The 13,015-nt window shown below is 41.0% G+C and overlaps 1 protein-coding gene across 2 annotated transcripts in view; it reads right to left on the reverse strand.

Annotated features, from left to right (window-relative positions):
• pth1r (parathyroid hormone 1 receptor) overlaps window positions 1–13,015 on the reverse strand; it is a 93,096-nt gene that overhangs the window by 5,670 nt on the left and 74,411 nt on the right. For both annotated transcript variants that reach the window (XM_072268681.1, XM_072268765.1), the window contains exons 6-12: window positions 12,653–12,842; window positions 10,923–11,076; window positions 10,081–10,141; window positions 4,969–5,035; window positions 4,768–4,862; window positions 3,879–4,020; window positions 632–673 (exon numbers count right to left, since the gene is read on the reverse strand). In XM_072268681.1, coding sequence (XP_072124782.1) covers window positions 632–673; window positions 3,879–4,020; window positions 4,768–4,862; window positions 4,969–5,035; window positions 10,081–10,141; window positions 10,923–11,076; window positions 12,653–12,842 — 751 coding nt within the window. The remainder of the gene's footprint in view (window positions 1–631; window positions 674–3,878; window positions 4,021–4,767; window positions 4,863–4,968; window positions 5,036–10,080; window positions 10,142–10,922; window positions 11,077–12,652; window positions 12,843–13,015) is intronic.

The following is a 13,015-nucleotide window of genomic DNA, read 5'->3' on the forward strand; positions in this document are numbered from 1 at the left end:
GTAGGTTAAAAGGTAGTGTCAGCATTGTGGGCCAAAGAGCCTGTACTGTGCTATATTCTATGTTCTTCTAGTTCTGATGAAAGATCATCAACCACTGAGCTCGTGTGGTCTCTCTCATTACCTCCAGTTCAATATGGTGGAGGCTGCTGCCTCCCTGTCCCTTTGCTTGGCTCCCAGCCTCGTGATTTCTCTGTGGTAACAAGCTCAATGGCCAGTGACCACTACACTAATCCCCTGACCAAGGGGTACCAGGCCAGCCCCAGTGCAGCCTTGAGCCCCACACCACACTTCAGTGCTGAGTGACAGCACCACTTGACCCAGCCCAGGCATCACCAACCCTCACTGGCAATATCTGCACATTGGCTTTGTTGCTCATTCCACACCGAGAGCACCATGCCACTGCTGCAGGGGTTCCCAGTACAGCCCAAGCGAATTTACACAAGGCACAGCACTGAATGTTAGGACTCAAGAATCTGAGCCCCTATATAAAAAAAGTAGTACTCTGCAGGGTAGAACTAGATAAGCTCTCAGTATGCTATAACCTACTCAGTCGGCCAGTCAGCCATTCCATCTGAGACTTTGCTCATTCACTAAAATCAATACACTTACACACAGGAACACAAGTGCTTACCTCTCCATTGCAAAAGCAGTAGATAACAGCCACAAAGCAACCCTGTAAAGTTAAGAGGATAATATTTAAAGCCACATTTTCTACTCACATCGTAATCTTCTTCACATTGGGGAGACTAAATGCAAATTGAGTGATCGCCCTGAAACAGCTCTGCTCAGTCGGCAAGGCGAGTTACCAGCTTGCAGTAGATTGTAGTCTGATCCTCAGCCATACCCCAATTCTGCGCTCACTATCCTAATAACCTGATTTATTCTAACAAATCTTAAAGTTGTGGATAGACTCACATCTTTAGATTAGACATTTTACATTCTTCCAAGTGTGTTCAACAATTTCAGTTCATATCTACTGCTCCCTAGAAATCAGTTATCAGTAATTTTTCTGCAATCTCCATTTAAACCTCCTTTTAATGCATATTTTGTCTCTTTTTATGTCACAAGTTTGTTTCTCTATTCATTGTTTAATTTAACCTAACCCTTTTTTTATCCTCCTACTACTTATTGTTCTCTCTGTACATGAAGGTTTGGTCAAGAAGGTTCAGTCGTTCAGCATTCAGTGCTGTACTTTTCTATGACCTTATGGCTCTGTAATTAAGGTCTGCTTTTTTTTAACTTCCATTACTGATGAGAGGCCATCAACCTCAAAGAATAACTCTACTTCTATAACTCCAAATGCTGCATAACTGAATATTTCCATGAATAATTCTAGCTCCTACGTTTTATTTTTTAGTGTTTGAACTTTGAAGCACAAAAACAATTCTCTCAGAGTAACGTATATGAATGAATGCTGACACACAGGTAATTGATACCTTGCAATTCTGATGTGTTGTCTACCTGTCATCGGTGAGAAGTACAATGGCCATTCAGTATTTGATAAGAATAAATTACTCGTTTAAGTTATTCAGCACATGACATACCAAATTATGTCTAGTTCATTATGCCTTTCGCATTCAATCTTGTATCCCTCCAGAATGAAGACTGTATTCCATATAGGAAAAATATAAAAGCCATTCCCAGCATAATTTTGAGAATCTTAAATTCTCAAAATTATTGCAATAACTGACAACATTGGGAAAAAAGTTGAGCCAGTCCAACTATATTTTATTCTGTGAATCTGGGTTTCATTGAAAGACAGATTTTATGTCCATTTTTAATTACTCTGAGAAAACAGAAGTAAAAACATCTGCTTGGCCGACCAAAAGGCAGTGAAGAGTGTACTTGAATGAGCTATAGGCCAGAATGTGCGTGAGCAATAGACTTGATTGGCTTTTTCTAAAGCAATCAATTTTCAAATTAATCTAACAGCTTCATGTCATTACATCCAAGAACCACCTGCAACAATAATCTGACTTGATGTTCTTATGCAAATTTCAGTCAGAATTAGGTGCATAGAAGGGTCAGACGTGTCAAAGGGAGATTTTTAAGACAATTTCTTGTCAGGCCTACTATAGGCAGGGCATATTATGCATCCTTAAGGTTGATTGAGCTGGGGGGTGGTTAGTGAGGATCAATTCACACAACTTATTCAGCTCCTGGCCTTCATGTGTGGCTTAGCTACTTAGCCCAGAGGAACCACTTCTACTGACAGGAGAAGGTGCAAAGGCAGGTTATTGGTGCCTTAAACTTGGGCCTCATCGGCTGTGGTTGGCAGTTCATCTAGAAGGAAATCTCTGATCTCAACCCTCCATGGCCTTGTGGCTGCACCCACTCATGGTGAAGGATTCAGGAGTGAACCCCGAGGAAAAAATCCGGAGCTGCAGTCCCAAAGGCAGTCCCACGTTGAGTTCAACACTGACTGGCAACTCCTGCAGTGCCGCTGATGCCAAGCTGTATTGGTCTCTGCCTTTCCTTTAGGGTCATCAGCTGCATGGAGAGGGCAAAGTATGCTGCATAGGCAACAGCTTGCTCTCCATATTGTACTGCTCTGTGTAGCACATAGACAGCTAGGATGCATCATCCAGTGGCCACCTTGACCAAAGGAAGACTCCCAGCCAGGGCAATTCTGGACCTCATCTTGGGAAATGAAATTGGACAGGTGTTGAAGTGTTGCTGTGGAAACACTTCGGAACAGTGACCATAACACTATAAATTTTAGGCAGTTGTGCAAAGGGATAATATTGTCCTCAGGCTAATAACTTCTACTGTGAGGAGGCCCATTTCAATAGTGTTAAGAGAAGAGTTGGCAAAAATAGAATGAGAGCAAATACATGTGGGTAATGTGACAGCTGACAAATGGGAGTTATTTAAAAGGGAATTCGTAAGATTACAGAGCCAGCAGGAGACAGACGGTGGTAGTGGAAGAGTTCTTCCTATTTGGAATTCTGTGATGTTATGATGTTTGGGATTAGCATTGGGACTTCTTTTGTTTGTTAGATGTAAATGTAAATGGTATGATTATTAAGTTTGCACATGGCACAAAATTTGTAAAATGGTACGGAGGTATATAGAGCAAAAAGGCAGTTGGTCAGAGAATTGAAGATGGAATTTAATTCCAGCAAATGCAAGACAATGCAATATAGGAAGTCAAATTGGAGTGGAGCATGATAAGGCACTAAGGTGGATGGAGAGACCTTGGGGTTCAAGTCCATAATTTCCTGAAAGTGATGACACTGGGAGATAGAGTGGTGAAGACGACATGTGGCATGCTCACCATCATAATTTGGCGCATGGAAAATGAAAGCTGGAATATCATAAGCAAATGTACAAAACACGGGTCCAAATGCACTGAGAATTTTGCATGGGGTTCTCATCACTACTCTATAGGAAATATCAGAATGTACTGGCAAGAGTGCAGAGCTGATTCACTGGGATGTTGCCTGGATTGGAGGAGTTTAGTTATGGAGAGAGATTGGATTGGTTGTTCTTTTTTTATTCACTGAGTGAAGTTGGCTAAAGAGTGAATTGATAAGAGTTTTTAAAAACCATAAGAAGCACAGAAAAGGCAGATCCTTTTGCCCTGAATCTGGTGTTAAAAGCAAAAGGGCATTGGTTTAATTGAGAGGAAGGATTTTTAAAGGGGAAAGCTGTTTACACAAAAAATCGGGAACTTGCTGCCAGAGGAGGTGATGAAATCGTATCAAATCACTACATTTAAAGAGTTGTTTAGACAGGCATTTAAAAAGGCAAGGCATAGAAGGACAGGGAACTAATGCAGGCAAATGGGATTATTGTCACTGGGCAAAAATGTTGGCATGGATATCGTGGGCCAAAAGGCCTGTTTCTATGTTGGACGACGCTATGACTATAATTACCTGAGAGGAATTAAAGAACATTTCATAATGCATCTGGATTTGCCAGAGAATCCCGGACACCTCAGTATAAGGGATTGCCATGAAGACAATGTAGTGTACTCCGAACAGAGGTGACAGGACCAAAGTCGATTTCAGCAGCTTCCTGCAATTAAAAATAGCTCAGATGAGGTATTTCCATTTAATTTCATATTTTACAGATTACAGCGGCAATCACTCTCCATCACAGCTTCCATTAGTGGCTGAAGCAGTTCTTGGACATGTTATTTTCCAATCCACAAGCAAGAATGTTAACCACCTTAAATTTGCCGAACATTGTTGCAGGAGTCGCTCCAGACAAAACACACAAAACAAAAACCTGAGACAAAAAAAAATGAAAATGCTGGAAATACACAGTGGGTCAGGCAACATTTGTGGAAAGAGAGACAGACTTTGATTCCTGGGTTGATACCTTTCATCTGAATTGAGGCCTTGACCGCCTATTCAGCTACATGAAAATGGAAGGGTCTCGGAAGGCTCAGATAAGAAATAGATTACGTGCCAAGCTTGAAGTTCAAATGTAATCAGTGATTTTAGAATTGACAATGGGTTGGGAACTACAAAGTAGAGGTTTTATCAAGAAGTGGTGCAAGAAACTGTAAAGTAAATGTTAGGATAAAACTACCTCTTTAATGTCCCATCAAACATTTTGTTGCTAGCATAGATAAAGCACAAAGTTTCTTTAATATTTCAAGTATTGTCAAGCCAAATATGGTAGCAATAGATAAATGAACATTGATCTAATAAGGTGTCTTAATTTGAAAAAACGTTGAGGGCCTCCTTGTCCATTTCCGTTTCTACATTAAGCACCACTTTTCAGAAGGGCCTGTTCTACCAAAGCCCTAGAGCTTACCGGTACTGTTGACGGGTATCACACCTTCCGACATTGGACTCTCTCAGTTTGGTGGCGAGAAGTCTGATAATATTGATAAAAAGCATGAAGTTCACCTGAAAATAGAGGAGAAATGTGAAACCAGAAAAATGTGATGACACAGAAGTTTGCAGAATGGAGTTAGATCCTAAGGGGAGGAAGGCAAAATTTATTATATCTCACCAATATTGAAGCCAGAATAGGTAATTGATAAATCAATTTTAAGTTTCCAGCACTTAGATCCCAGCACCTATAGGGGTAAAAAAAAAAGAGGAAGAATATCATTAGATGCAATATAAGAAACAATTATCTATAATTCCTGTATATATTTTCATTAGCTTGACAAGAACAGTGAGAAATTTGATACATCAGTTTTCACAATCTGCGAATGAGTCTGCTGAATGGCTTCTGTGTTCTAAAATCCGATAAATTCTGTATGCTCTATGTATCTGGATATACAAAGCAATTATTACTGTACAAGTACAAAAATAATCAAAGTGGTTGGTTAATGGAAGTTATCTCATAAATTTTGGAATTTGGCTTGGAGGAAGGTGAATTACACAGAGTTTCAGTAAATTCCACATGTAATCCTCTGTTGTGCTTTATATTCCAAGCCTCTAAAAACGTATTTTAAAAAAATCACTATCCCAAATATATTCAGTGACTGAGTTTCAATCTCTCACCATTTAAAAAATATTCTACTATTCTAGCTGTTTCAACCTGTGGTTGAGCTCATATTTTCCCTCATTATGTTCCATCTGCCATTGCCTTTGTCCTGTTACTTGTTTTTATGATTTTTAAGTTTCCCTATACCCTACAATTGTACAGAGTGTTGGTATGGCCACACCTGTGTGCTGTTTCAGCCCCTCTATTTAAGTGAGGACATATTGTACATATTGACAGTGCAGAAGAGACTGACTGCCCGCATTCCAAGGACGAGATGCTTGTTCTATCATAAAGATCTAAAAGCTCTGTATTTTTTGGCGTTTAGAAGAATGAGGGATAATTTTATTAAAACCTGTGAAATCCTACGGGGCCACTACAATATAGGAGGTAAGGTGCAAGTCCAGCATTGTTTTTAACTGAATGTAAGAACATATTTCACAGTCTCAATGGTCTCTAGCGGAAGAGTCTCGTGTGAGGAAATATACTTTCAAGATAAAGATTCAGTCATTTACAACTGAGTAATGCATGGTGTGATGATTTGATCTATATGAACAGCACATAAGGCAGCTTTTCTCTGTACCATGATATATGTGACGATAATAAACCAATTTCTATTTGCAGAAGATGGTGAATTTCTTGAACTCTCTGTTCTGATGGAAGTTAGTTTGCTGGAGATATTGAAAGAGAAGACAGATACACACTTGAAAGACTGGGGAACTGAGCTCCACATGAAACTGGCACAGAAGATGAGTTAAGTCTCGACTGTGGACGGGTAAGATAAGGGAAATCACATCAGTCCTCACAGAGGGATCAGAAGTGAAAAGAGTGAGCAGTTTCAAGTTCCTGGATGTCAATATCTCTGAGGACGAAAACTGGGCCCAACATATGAATGCAGCTACAAAGAAGGTGCAGCAGTGGCTATATTTCATTAGGAGTTCGAGGTAATTTGGCACTTCACCCAAAACACACAGAAATTTCTACAGCTGTACCATGGAGAGCATTCTAACTGGCTGCATCACCATCTGGTATGGGAGGTGGGGGTCCTACTGCACCGGATTGAAGTAAGCTGCAGAGGTTTGTAAACTTAGTCAGCTCCATCACAGGCACTAGCCTCCGTAACATCCAGAATACTGTCAAGAAGTGATGCCTCAAAAGCCCACTTCTCATTGTTACCATCAGGGAGGAGGGACAGAAGCCTGAAAACTCACACTCAATGATTCAGTAACAGCTTCTACCCCTCTGCCATCCGATTTCTGAATGAACATTGAACCCATAAACACTACCTCACTACTTTTTTATTTCTGTTTTTTGCGCTACTTATTTAACTATTTAATACACGTGCACTTGCTGTAATTCACAGTTCTTTTTCTCTATTATTATGCATTGCATTGTACCATTGCCGCACAGTTAACACATTTCACGATATATGTCAGCGATACTAAACCTGATTCTGCTTCTGAAGATCAGCCAGGGTCACTTTGGGTGGTGGGATAGACTTGAGAGCCCTAGTTTCAAGATTCAAAATTGTTTAATGTCATTTCCAGTACACCAGTGTAAAGGAGGACAAAATAATTGTTACTGACTTTGTCAGAAAATGATAAACTAGTGGTGGGGCATGTGGAGGGGTGGAGGTGTTGATCTGCCTTGGGGAAAGTAACTGTTTATTGAGTCTGACATGGATGCTATGTAGTCTCCTCCATGATGAGAGTGGGACAAACAGTCCATGAACAGGCTGGATGGGATTCTTCATGATGTTACTGGCCCTTTTCTGGCATCTTTCCGTATATATGTCCTGATGGTGCCAGTAATGTGTTGGGCAGTTTTGACTACCCATTGTAGAGTTTTCCAGTCTGCTGCAGTGTAGTTTCTGTACCCTGCAGTGATGCAGCATGTTAAGATGCTCTCTGCTGCACATCTGCAGAAGGATGTGAGTATAGATGCACTTAGCTCAGTTCTCTTTAGCCTCCTCAGAAAGTAGAGGCATTTTCCAAGCTTTCCTGATTGTATAGGATGTGTTCTGGGACCATGAGAGATTGTGTAAGATGTGCACTCCTAGGAGTTTGAAAATGCTCGGAGTTTCCACTGCTGTGCTGTCGATATAAAGAGAGATGCAGGTGCTGCAAGTTCTCCTGAAGTTAATAACCAACTCTTTGATCAAGGAAGCACAGCAATTTTTCTACTTCCTGCGGAGTTTGAGGTGAGACCGGTTCCCCATCCCCCTCCATTCCAAACAATTTTCACAGGAGCACCATCGAGAGTATCCCGATGCAGCCGCTTCACCACCTGATATGGGAATTGCACGACATCTGACTGCACGTCCTTTCAAAGTATTGCGAGGGCTGCTGAGAGAATCATTGCAGTCTCTCGTCCAACCATCAGAAATCTCTATCAGAAATCCTGCATACACAGGGCCCTTAGCATTATCAATGATCGCACCCATCCATACAACAATCTCTTTGACCTCCTACCATCAGAGAGGAGGTATCATAGCATCAGAACAAGAACTGTCAGGATGGGGAACAGCTTCTTCCCTCAGCCCGTAAGACAACTAAACTCCTAGCCACCACCAAGGTCTCATCATGTAGGAAGCGCCAGTAGCATTATACAGTGTGCTTTTTAAACTTGTGCCGTAAATGCGCCTTATCATTAGTTAATCTACCTTATGTGTTGTGTACGTGAGTTATATGTACTGAGTTGTGTACCTTGGTCCGGAAGAATGCTGTTTTGTTTGGGGGTATAGATGTGTATGATCGAATGACAATAAATTGAACTTGAACTTTGCCTCGCTGACATTGAGGAAGAGGTTATTTGCCTGGCGCCAGGTCTCGAGCTCATCCACCTCCTCTCTGTAGGGCGTCTCATCGTTGTTGGTGATGAGCCCCAGCACGGTCTTATCATCAGCAAACTTGACAGTGCCATTACTCAAGTGCTTGGCCGCACAGTCATGTGTGAGCAACAGGTTTAGCAAGCAGCCCTGGGCGGGACCAGTGTTGCGGATGATGGGGAGGGAGTTGCAGTTGTGTATCCTGACTACCTGAGCTCCATGGGTTAGGAAGTCCAACACCCAGCTGCACTGTGGTGTATTTAGATTGGGGAGTAGGAGTTTGTTCACCAAGGTCTGTGGGACAACAGTGTTGAATGCCCACATGAAATCCAGAAACAGCATTCTGACATCATGTCCTTGTTTTCTAGGCGTGTCAAGGCCAGGTGCCAAATGCTATGGTATCCAGCTCTGTCGGTAAGCGTATTGGCCAGTGCCCAGTGTGACAGGAATGTAGTTGCTGGTGTGCCATTACCAGCCAATCAAAGCACTTCATGATGATTGGCATCAGTGCCGCCATGCAGCGGTTATTTGGTTCTGAAAGTGTAGAGCTCTTTGGTATGGGGATAGTGGTGGCTGATTTGAAACACGCAGGATAAGCATCCTGGATGAGGGAGGTTTTGAAGATGTCCATCCCCGGTGTGAGCTCCCAGAGTACTCCGCCTGTATCCCACAGCCTTTCCGGAGTTGACTTTCTAGAGTCATTCATGCATGCCTTGAAGCTGGTTAGTCTTGATCTCATGATTCACAGTATCATCCTGTTTAGCTCTGTAAACTCAAATTTATTACACAAAATCCCCTTATCAAATCAGTGACATAGATTGTAAATAGCTGGGCTGCATGATCCAATATATTCCTAATAGTATGAAGAGTCCGAGGCCCCTTGGAAATTTAGAAGATGACAACCAGTGCACTCCTTATCTCCAGAGCCAAATCTTGCAAATCATTAGGCTCATGTTACAAGATGATGGGATTTTACTGACTATCACTCCCATTAGTTTTTCATTAATGTTTCTTTTTAAATAATGTTACTTTTATCCAGCTCCTCATTCACTCTATGCCTATTGTTTCTGCTACTTCTGGCAGGCCTTCTGCATCTTCTTTCATGAAGATTTAATGTCTTTACTGGTTCCTTTTTCCTCAATATAATTTCTTTAGTCTCAGTCTTTAAGAGACTCATTTTAATGTTTTCTAACCTTTTCATTTTCACATATCTAAATTACTAAATGACAATAAAAGAGGACTGCGTATCCTCATAATCTAATCTAATCTACAGAAGCTTTTACAGTCGTTTTTATCCTGTTTGCTTTCCTATATTCCTTACTGATCCTTTCCTGATATCAGGAAGATTTGCAATCTTAAATCGATCTGCATTTTTTGGCAACATTAAAAATCCTAATCCTTTAATCTCATGAATTTTAAATTCAAGTCCAAACCATTTATGAGTGCATTACAAGGCCAATTTTTCATTAAAAATATCGTCAAGAATAATCAAGAATATTTTCCTTCAAAAGGCTGATGATAGATCAATTGAGGAGTGAGTTTGACAGATTTTTGTCAAACACTAAAAGCAATTAAATGGAAGAGATATTCAAATTAACCATTATTCAGTTGATTAAAGTTTAGATAGCCTGCTCCTAAATTCAAGATGTGCTGCTGAATTGGGAAAAGTAATTAGAAGTAGTCTTACTGAGCAAGTTGAAGGACTGCACGAGTTACCTTATGTCATTTCTGCTTGCGCTCTATTTTATATATACAAACTTGCCACAGAAAATCGCTACCCAAGGTGGTAAGGCCTCCATACGTACTGTGTATCTGCCAGAGTTGCCCTCACACTTGTCCATGCTGCAACAAACACACCGGGGACCCCTAAGGATTAAAAGCAACCAAAAAATTAATGAAACAGAAATTCTGACCAAGACATTATCTTCTGTTTCCCTTTTTTTTGTTTCATCTGTTACTCATTAATTATATCACTCTAACAGAAGTGCTGAGGCTCAAGTCCTGTTGCAGAGCCTCAGACTTCATTCCAGCACAGAATTTGGTAATTCAGTGCGGTGGTTCAGGGAAATAAAGAGATCAGAGTCAACGGTACATGTGATTGAGCTGCTGGGAGTCAGCTTGGAGTTGATGGGCCTCCTCCTGTGTCATAGTTACCTTACTAACTCCCTCATGTGTATGGCATGCCCTCCCACACACGTAGCACTTTAGTAATGATGATTTGACAGGTTAATAACTCCACTGTCAATGCAGAGGATGCAGTTTCTATCTGTTCTGTATCTCACATTCATATTTATTGGGGATCCTAGACCAGTGACACAGCTTTTCTGTCACTCATCTAATACCTTGGATATGATAAAAATATTTCCTGAGTGTTTTTTTCAGGTAAGTGGTTATCTAACGGATGGATTTCTTTCTTGTTGTTCAGACATCTACACCAAGGTATGGAGAAAACCACATGTTGAGAATGTCTGTCTATTAAGGAATGCTTAAAATGCACTTGGACACTGTCTAATTGGAAACAGATGAAACCATTCAGACAACAAATTAATAGATGGAGGAGTGGGGAGGAAGGGAGACAGAGAGTCAGGGGTGACGGGGGAAGAGAGCAAACAGTGGAGAATAAAGTTTGTTTAAAATGATACCTTACCCCAGCCAATTAAGGTGAAGCCCCAGAGATACTTCTTATCAGAAAAAAATGTCATGAAGATGAGGCTATGGAGATAAAGGCCTTCGACCAGAATCCAGTAGTAATTAGTAGCCAGAAAGTAAAGGAAAATGATGACAGCCACCTTGCATCCAATCTGGAGGAGAGTAAGGAGAAACCTATCAGCAGGGAACAGCTAGCTATTGCTCTAAAATGCTGATAGAAATTACAGTGATGTGTTAGGATGAAAAATTAGGGATAAACATGTACATGCACGATTCTCTTCAGTTCTCACACACTTTCCACTTTTAATAATTTAGGATCACCAACATTACTTAAATATACTCATTCTCAATCCTAATCTTTATCCTCACATTCCACATTTTCTATTGCTGTTTCATGAAAAAAATAATCAATAATGAGCAATAATTACTAAATGTGATTGGGCAAGTGATGCAGTGGAATTCTAACTCTCAGACATGGAAGTGATTGATCAGGACAAACTTTGGTAATGTAAGTTGGAGAATTAATGTACAGTGGACTGGTTGTAAAACATTTTATGGCTGCTTAGATTGATAAAGATGTTGGGTTGTTTCAAAATGAACCCTACAAGGTGAATTTAAAGGCAAACAACAGGAATTCTGCAGATGCTGGAATTTCAAGCAACACACATCAAAGTTGCTGGTGAACGCAGCAGGCCAGGCAGCATCTCTAGGAAGAGGTGCAGTCGACGTTTCCATCCTCTGGGTCCCCCCCCCCTTGCCTTTCTCCCTGGGCCTCCTGTCCCATGATCCTCTCGTATCCCCCTTTGCCAATCACCTGTCCAGCTCTTGGCTCCATCCCTCCCCCTCCTGTCTTCTCCTATCATTTTGGATCTCCCCCTCCCCCTCCAACTTTCAAATCCCTTACTCACTCTTCCTTCAGTTAGTCCTGACGAAGGGTCTCGGCCTGAAACGTCGACTGCACCTCTTCCTACAGATGCTGCCCGGCCTGCTGCGTTCACCAGCAACTTTGATGTGTGTTGCTACAAGGTGAAAGTCTCCTCCACCTGTTCAATGCAAACTGGAATACATTTGGATGTCTGTGTCCTGTATACGTGGCCAGTTTGCAAAATTCTCTCTGGTTCCAATTGAAAATCTCACCTCAAGAATTTGCTACTTGCCATTTAGTATTAAAATATGCTAGCATTTATGGGTTATCCCTAGTTACCACAGCAACTGGTTCATACTTGGGCTTTTCCCTCTAGGAGGTGTGATGAAAACCTTCAATACAATGAAATGACTGGTAAAGTAATTGCAGAGGATAACCAAGGATCACAGAAGGGAGGTGGAAGATTTCCTTCCCCAAAAGGTGCAAGCTGTCTGACATCTTAGTGGTCATCATCACTGGCATTAACCCTTTCCTTCCATGTTTTTGTTTTATTGAATTTGAATTCTTTGTCAATAATGGTAAATTTTAAAATTGATTTTGGTGACATATTAAATCCACAAGCCTTCCTCTAATACCCATCAACGATTGAACCTTGCCAAAATATTTAGTAGTTTTAGAGAAGATTATTAACTTTTTAACATGACTTTGTGACTAGCATGGGGAGACAGCTGTGAGCATTATGGCTACTCCAAGGAAGGAATGAGGACTGCCAGTGAAAAATAGCATTGGGAGTGAATAAAGAATTAGTGGTATCTAACTGTGTATAATTTAAGAAATTGCTCGCAGAAAAAGGCAGCACTTACATACTCAGACTTGTCCTGAGATGGAGGAGATTCAGTTATAGATTTCAGGCTCGCCCAGTCAACCCCTTCCATATCTAAGAAAGCTGTCTTTGAGTACAGCACTGCATCCTTCACAAAGGTACTGATTGCTCGGAGCATGAAAGACACAAAGAGATGGATGTGGATGTAGTTCCTGGTACAGTGAAGGCGTCTGTGAGGGAATAGTTACACATAATGGTCAGTGTGAAATGTATACACTCTAGATCCCAAACAAAAACATCTCTTGTCCCACTCACTGCAAAATCAAGTAAAAATATTTCATCTTATTTTAAAAATGTCTCAACATTACTCTTCTTTTTCCTTCTATGTAAAGGAGTTTTTTTG

The sequence above is a fragment of the Mobula birostris genome, chromosome 1 (assembly GCF_030028105.1).
Source record: "Mobula birostris isolate sMobBir1 chromosome 1, sMobBir1.hap1, whole genome shotgun sequence".
NCBI classification, from domain to species: Eukaryota; Metazoa; Chordata; class Chondrichthyes; order Myliobatiformes; family Myliobatidae; genus Mobula; species Mobula birostris.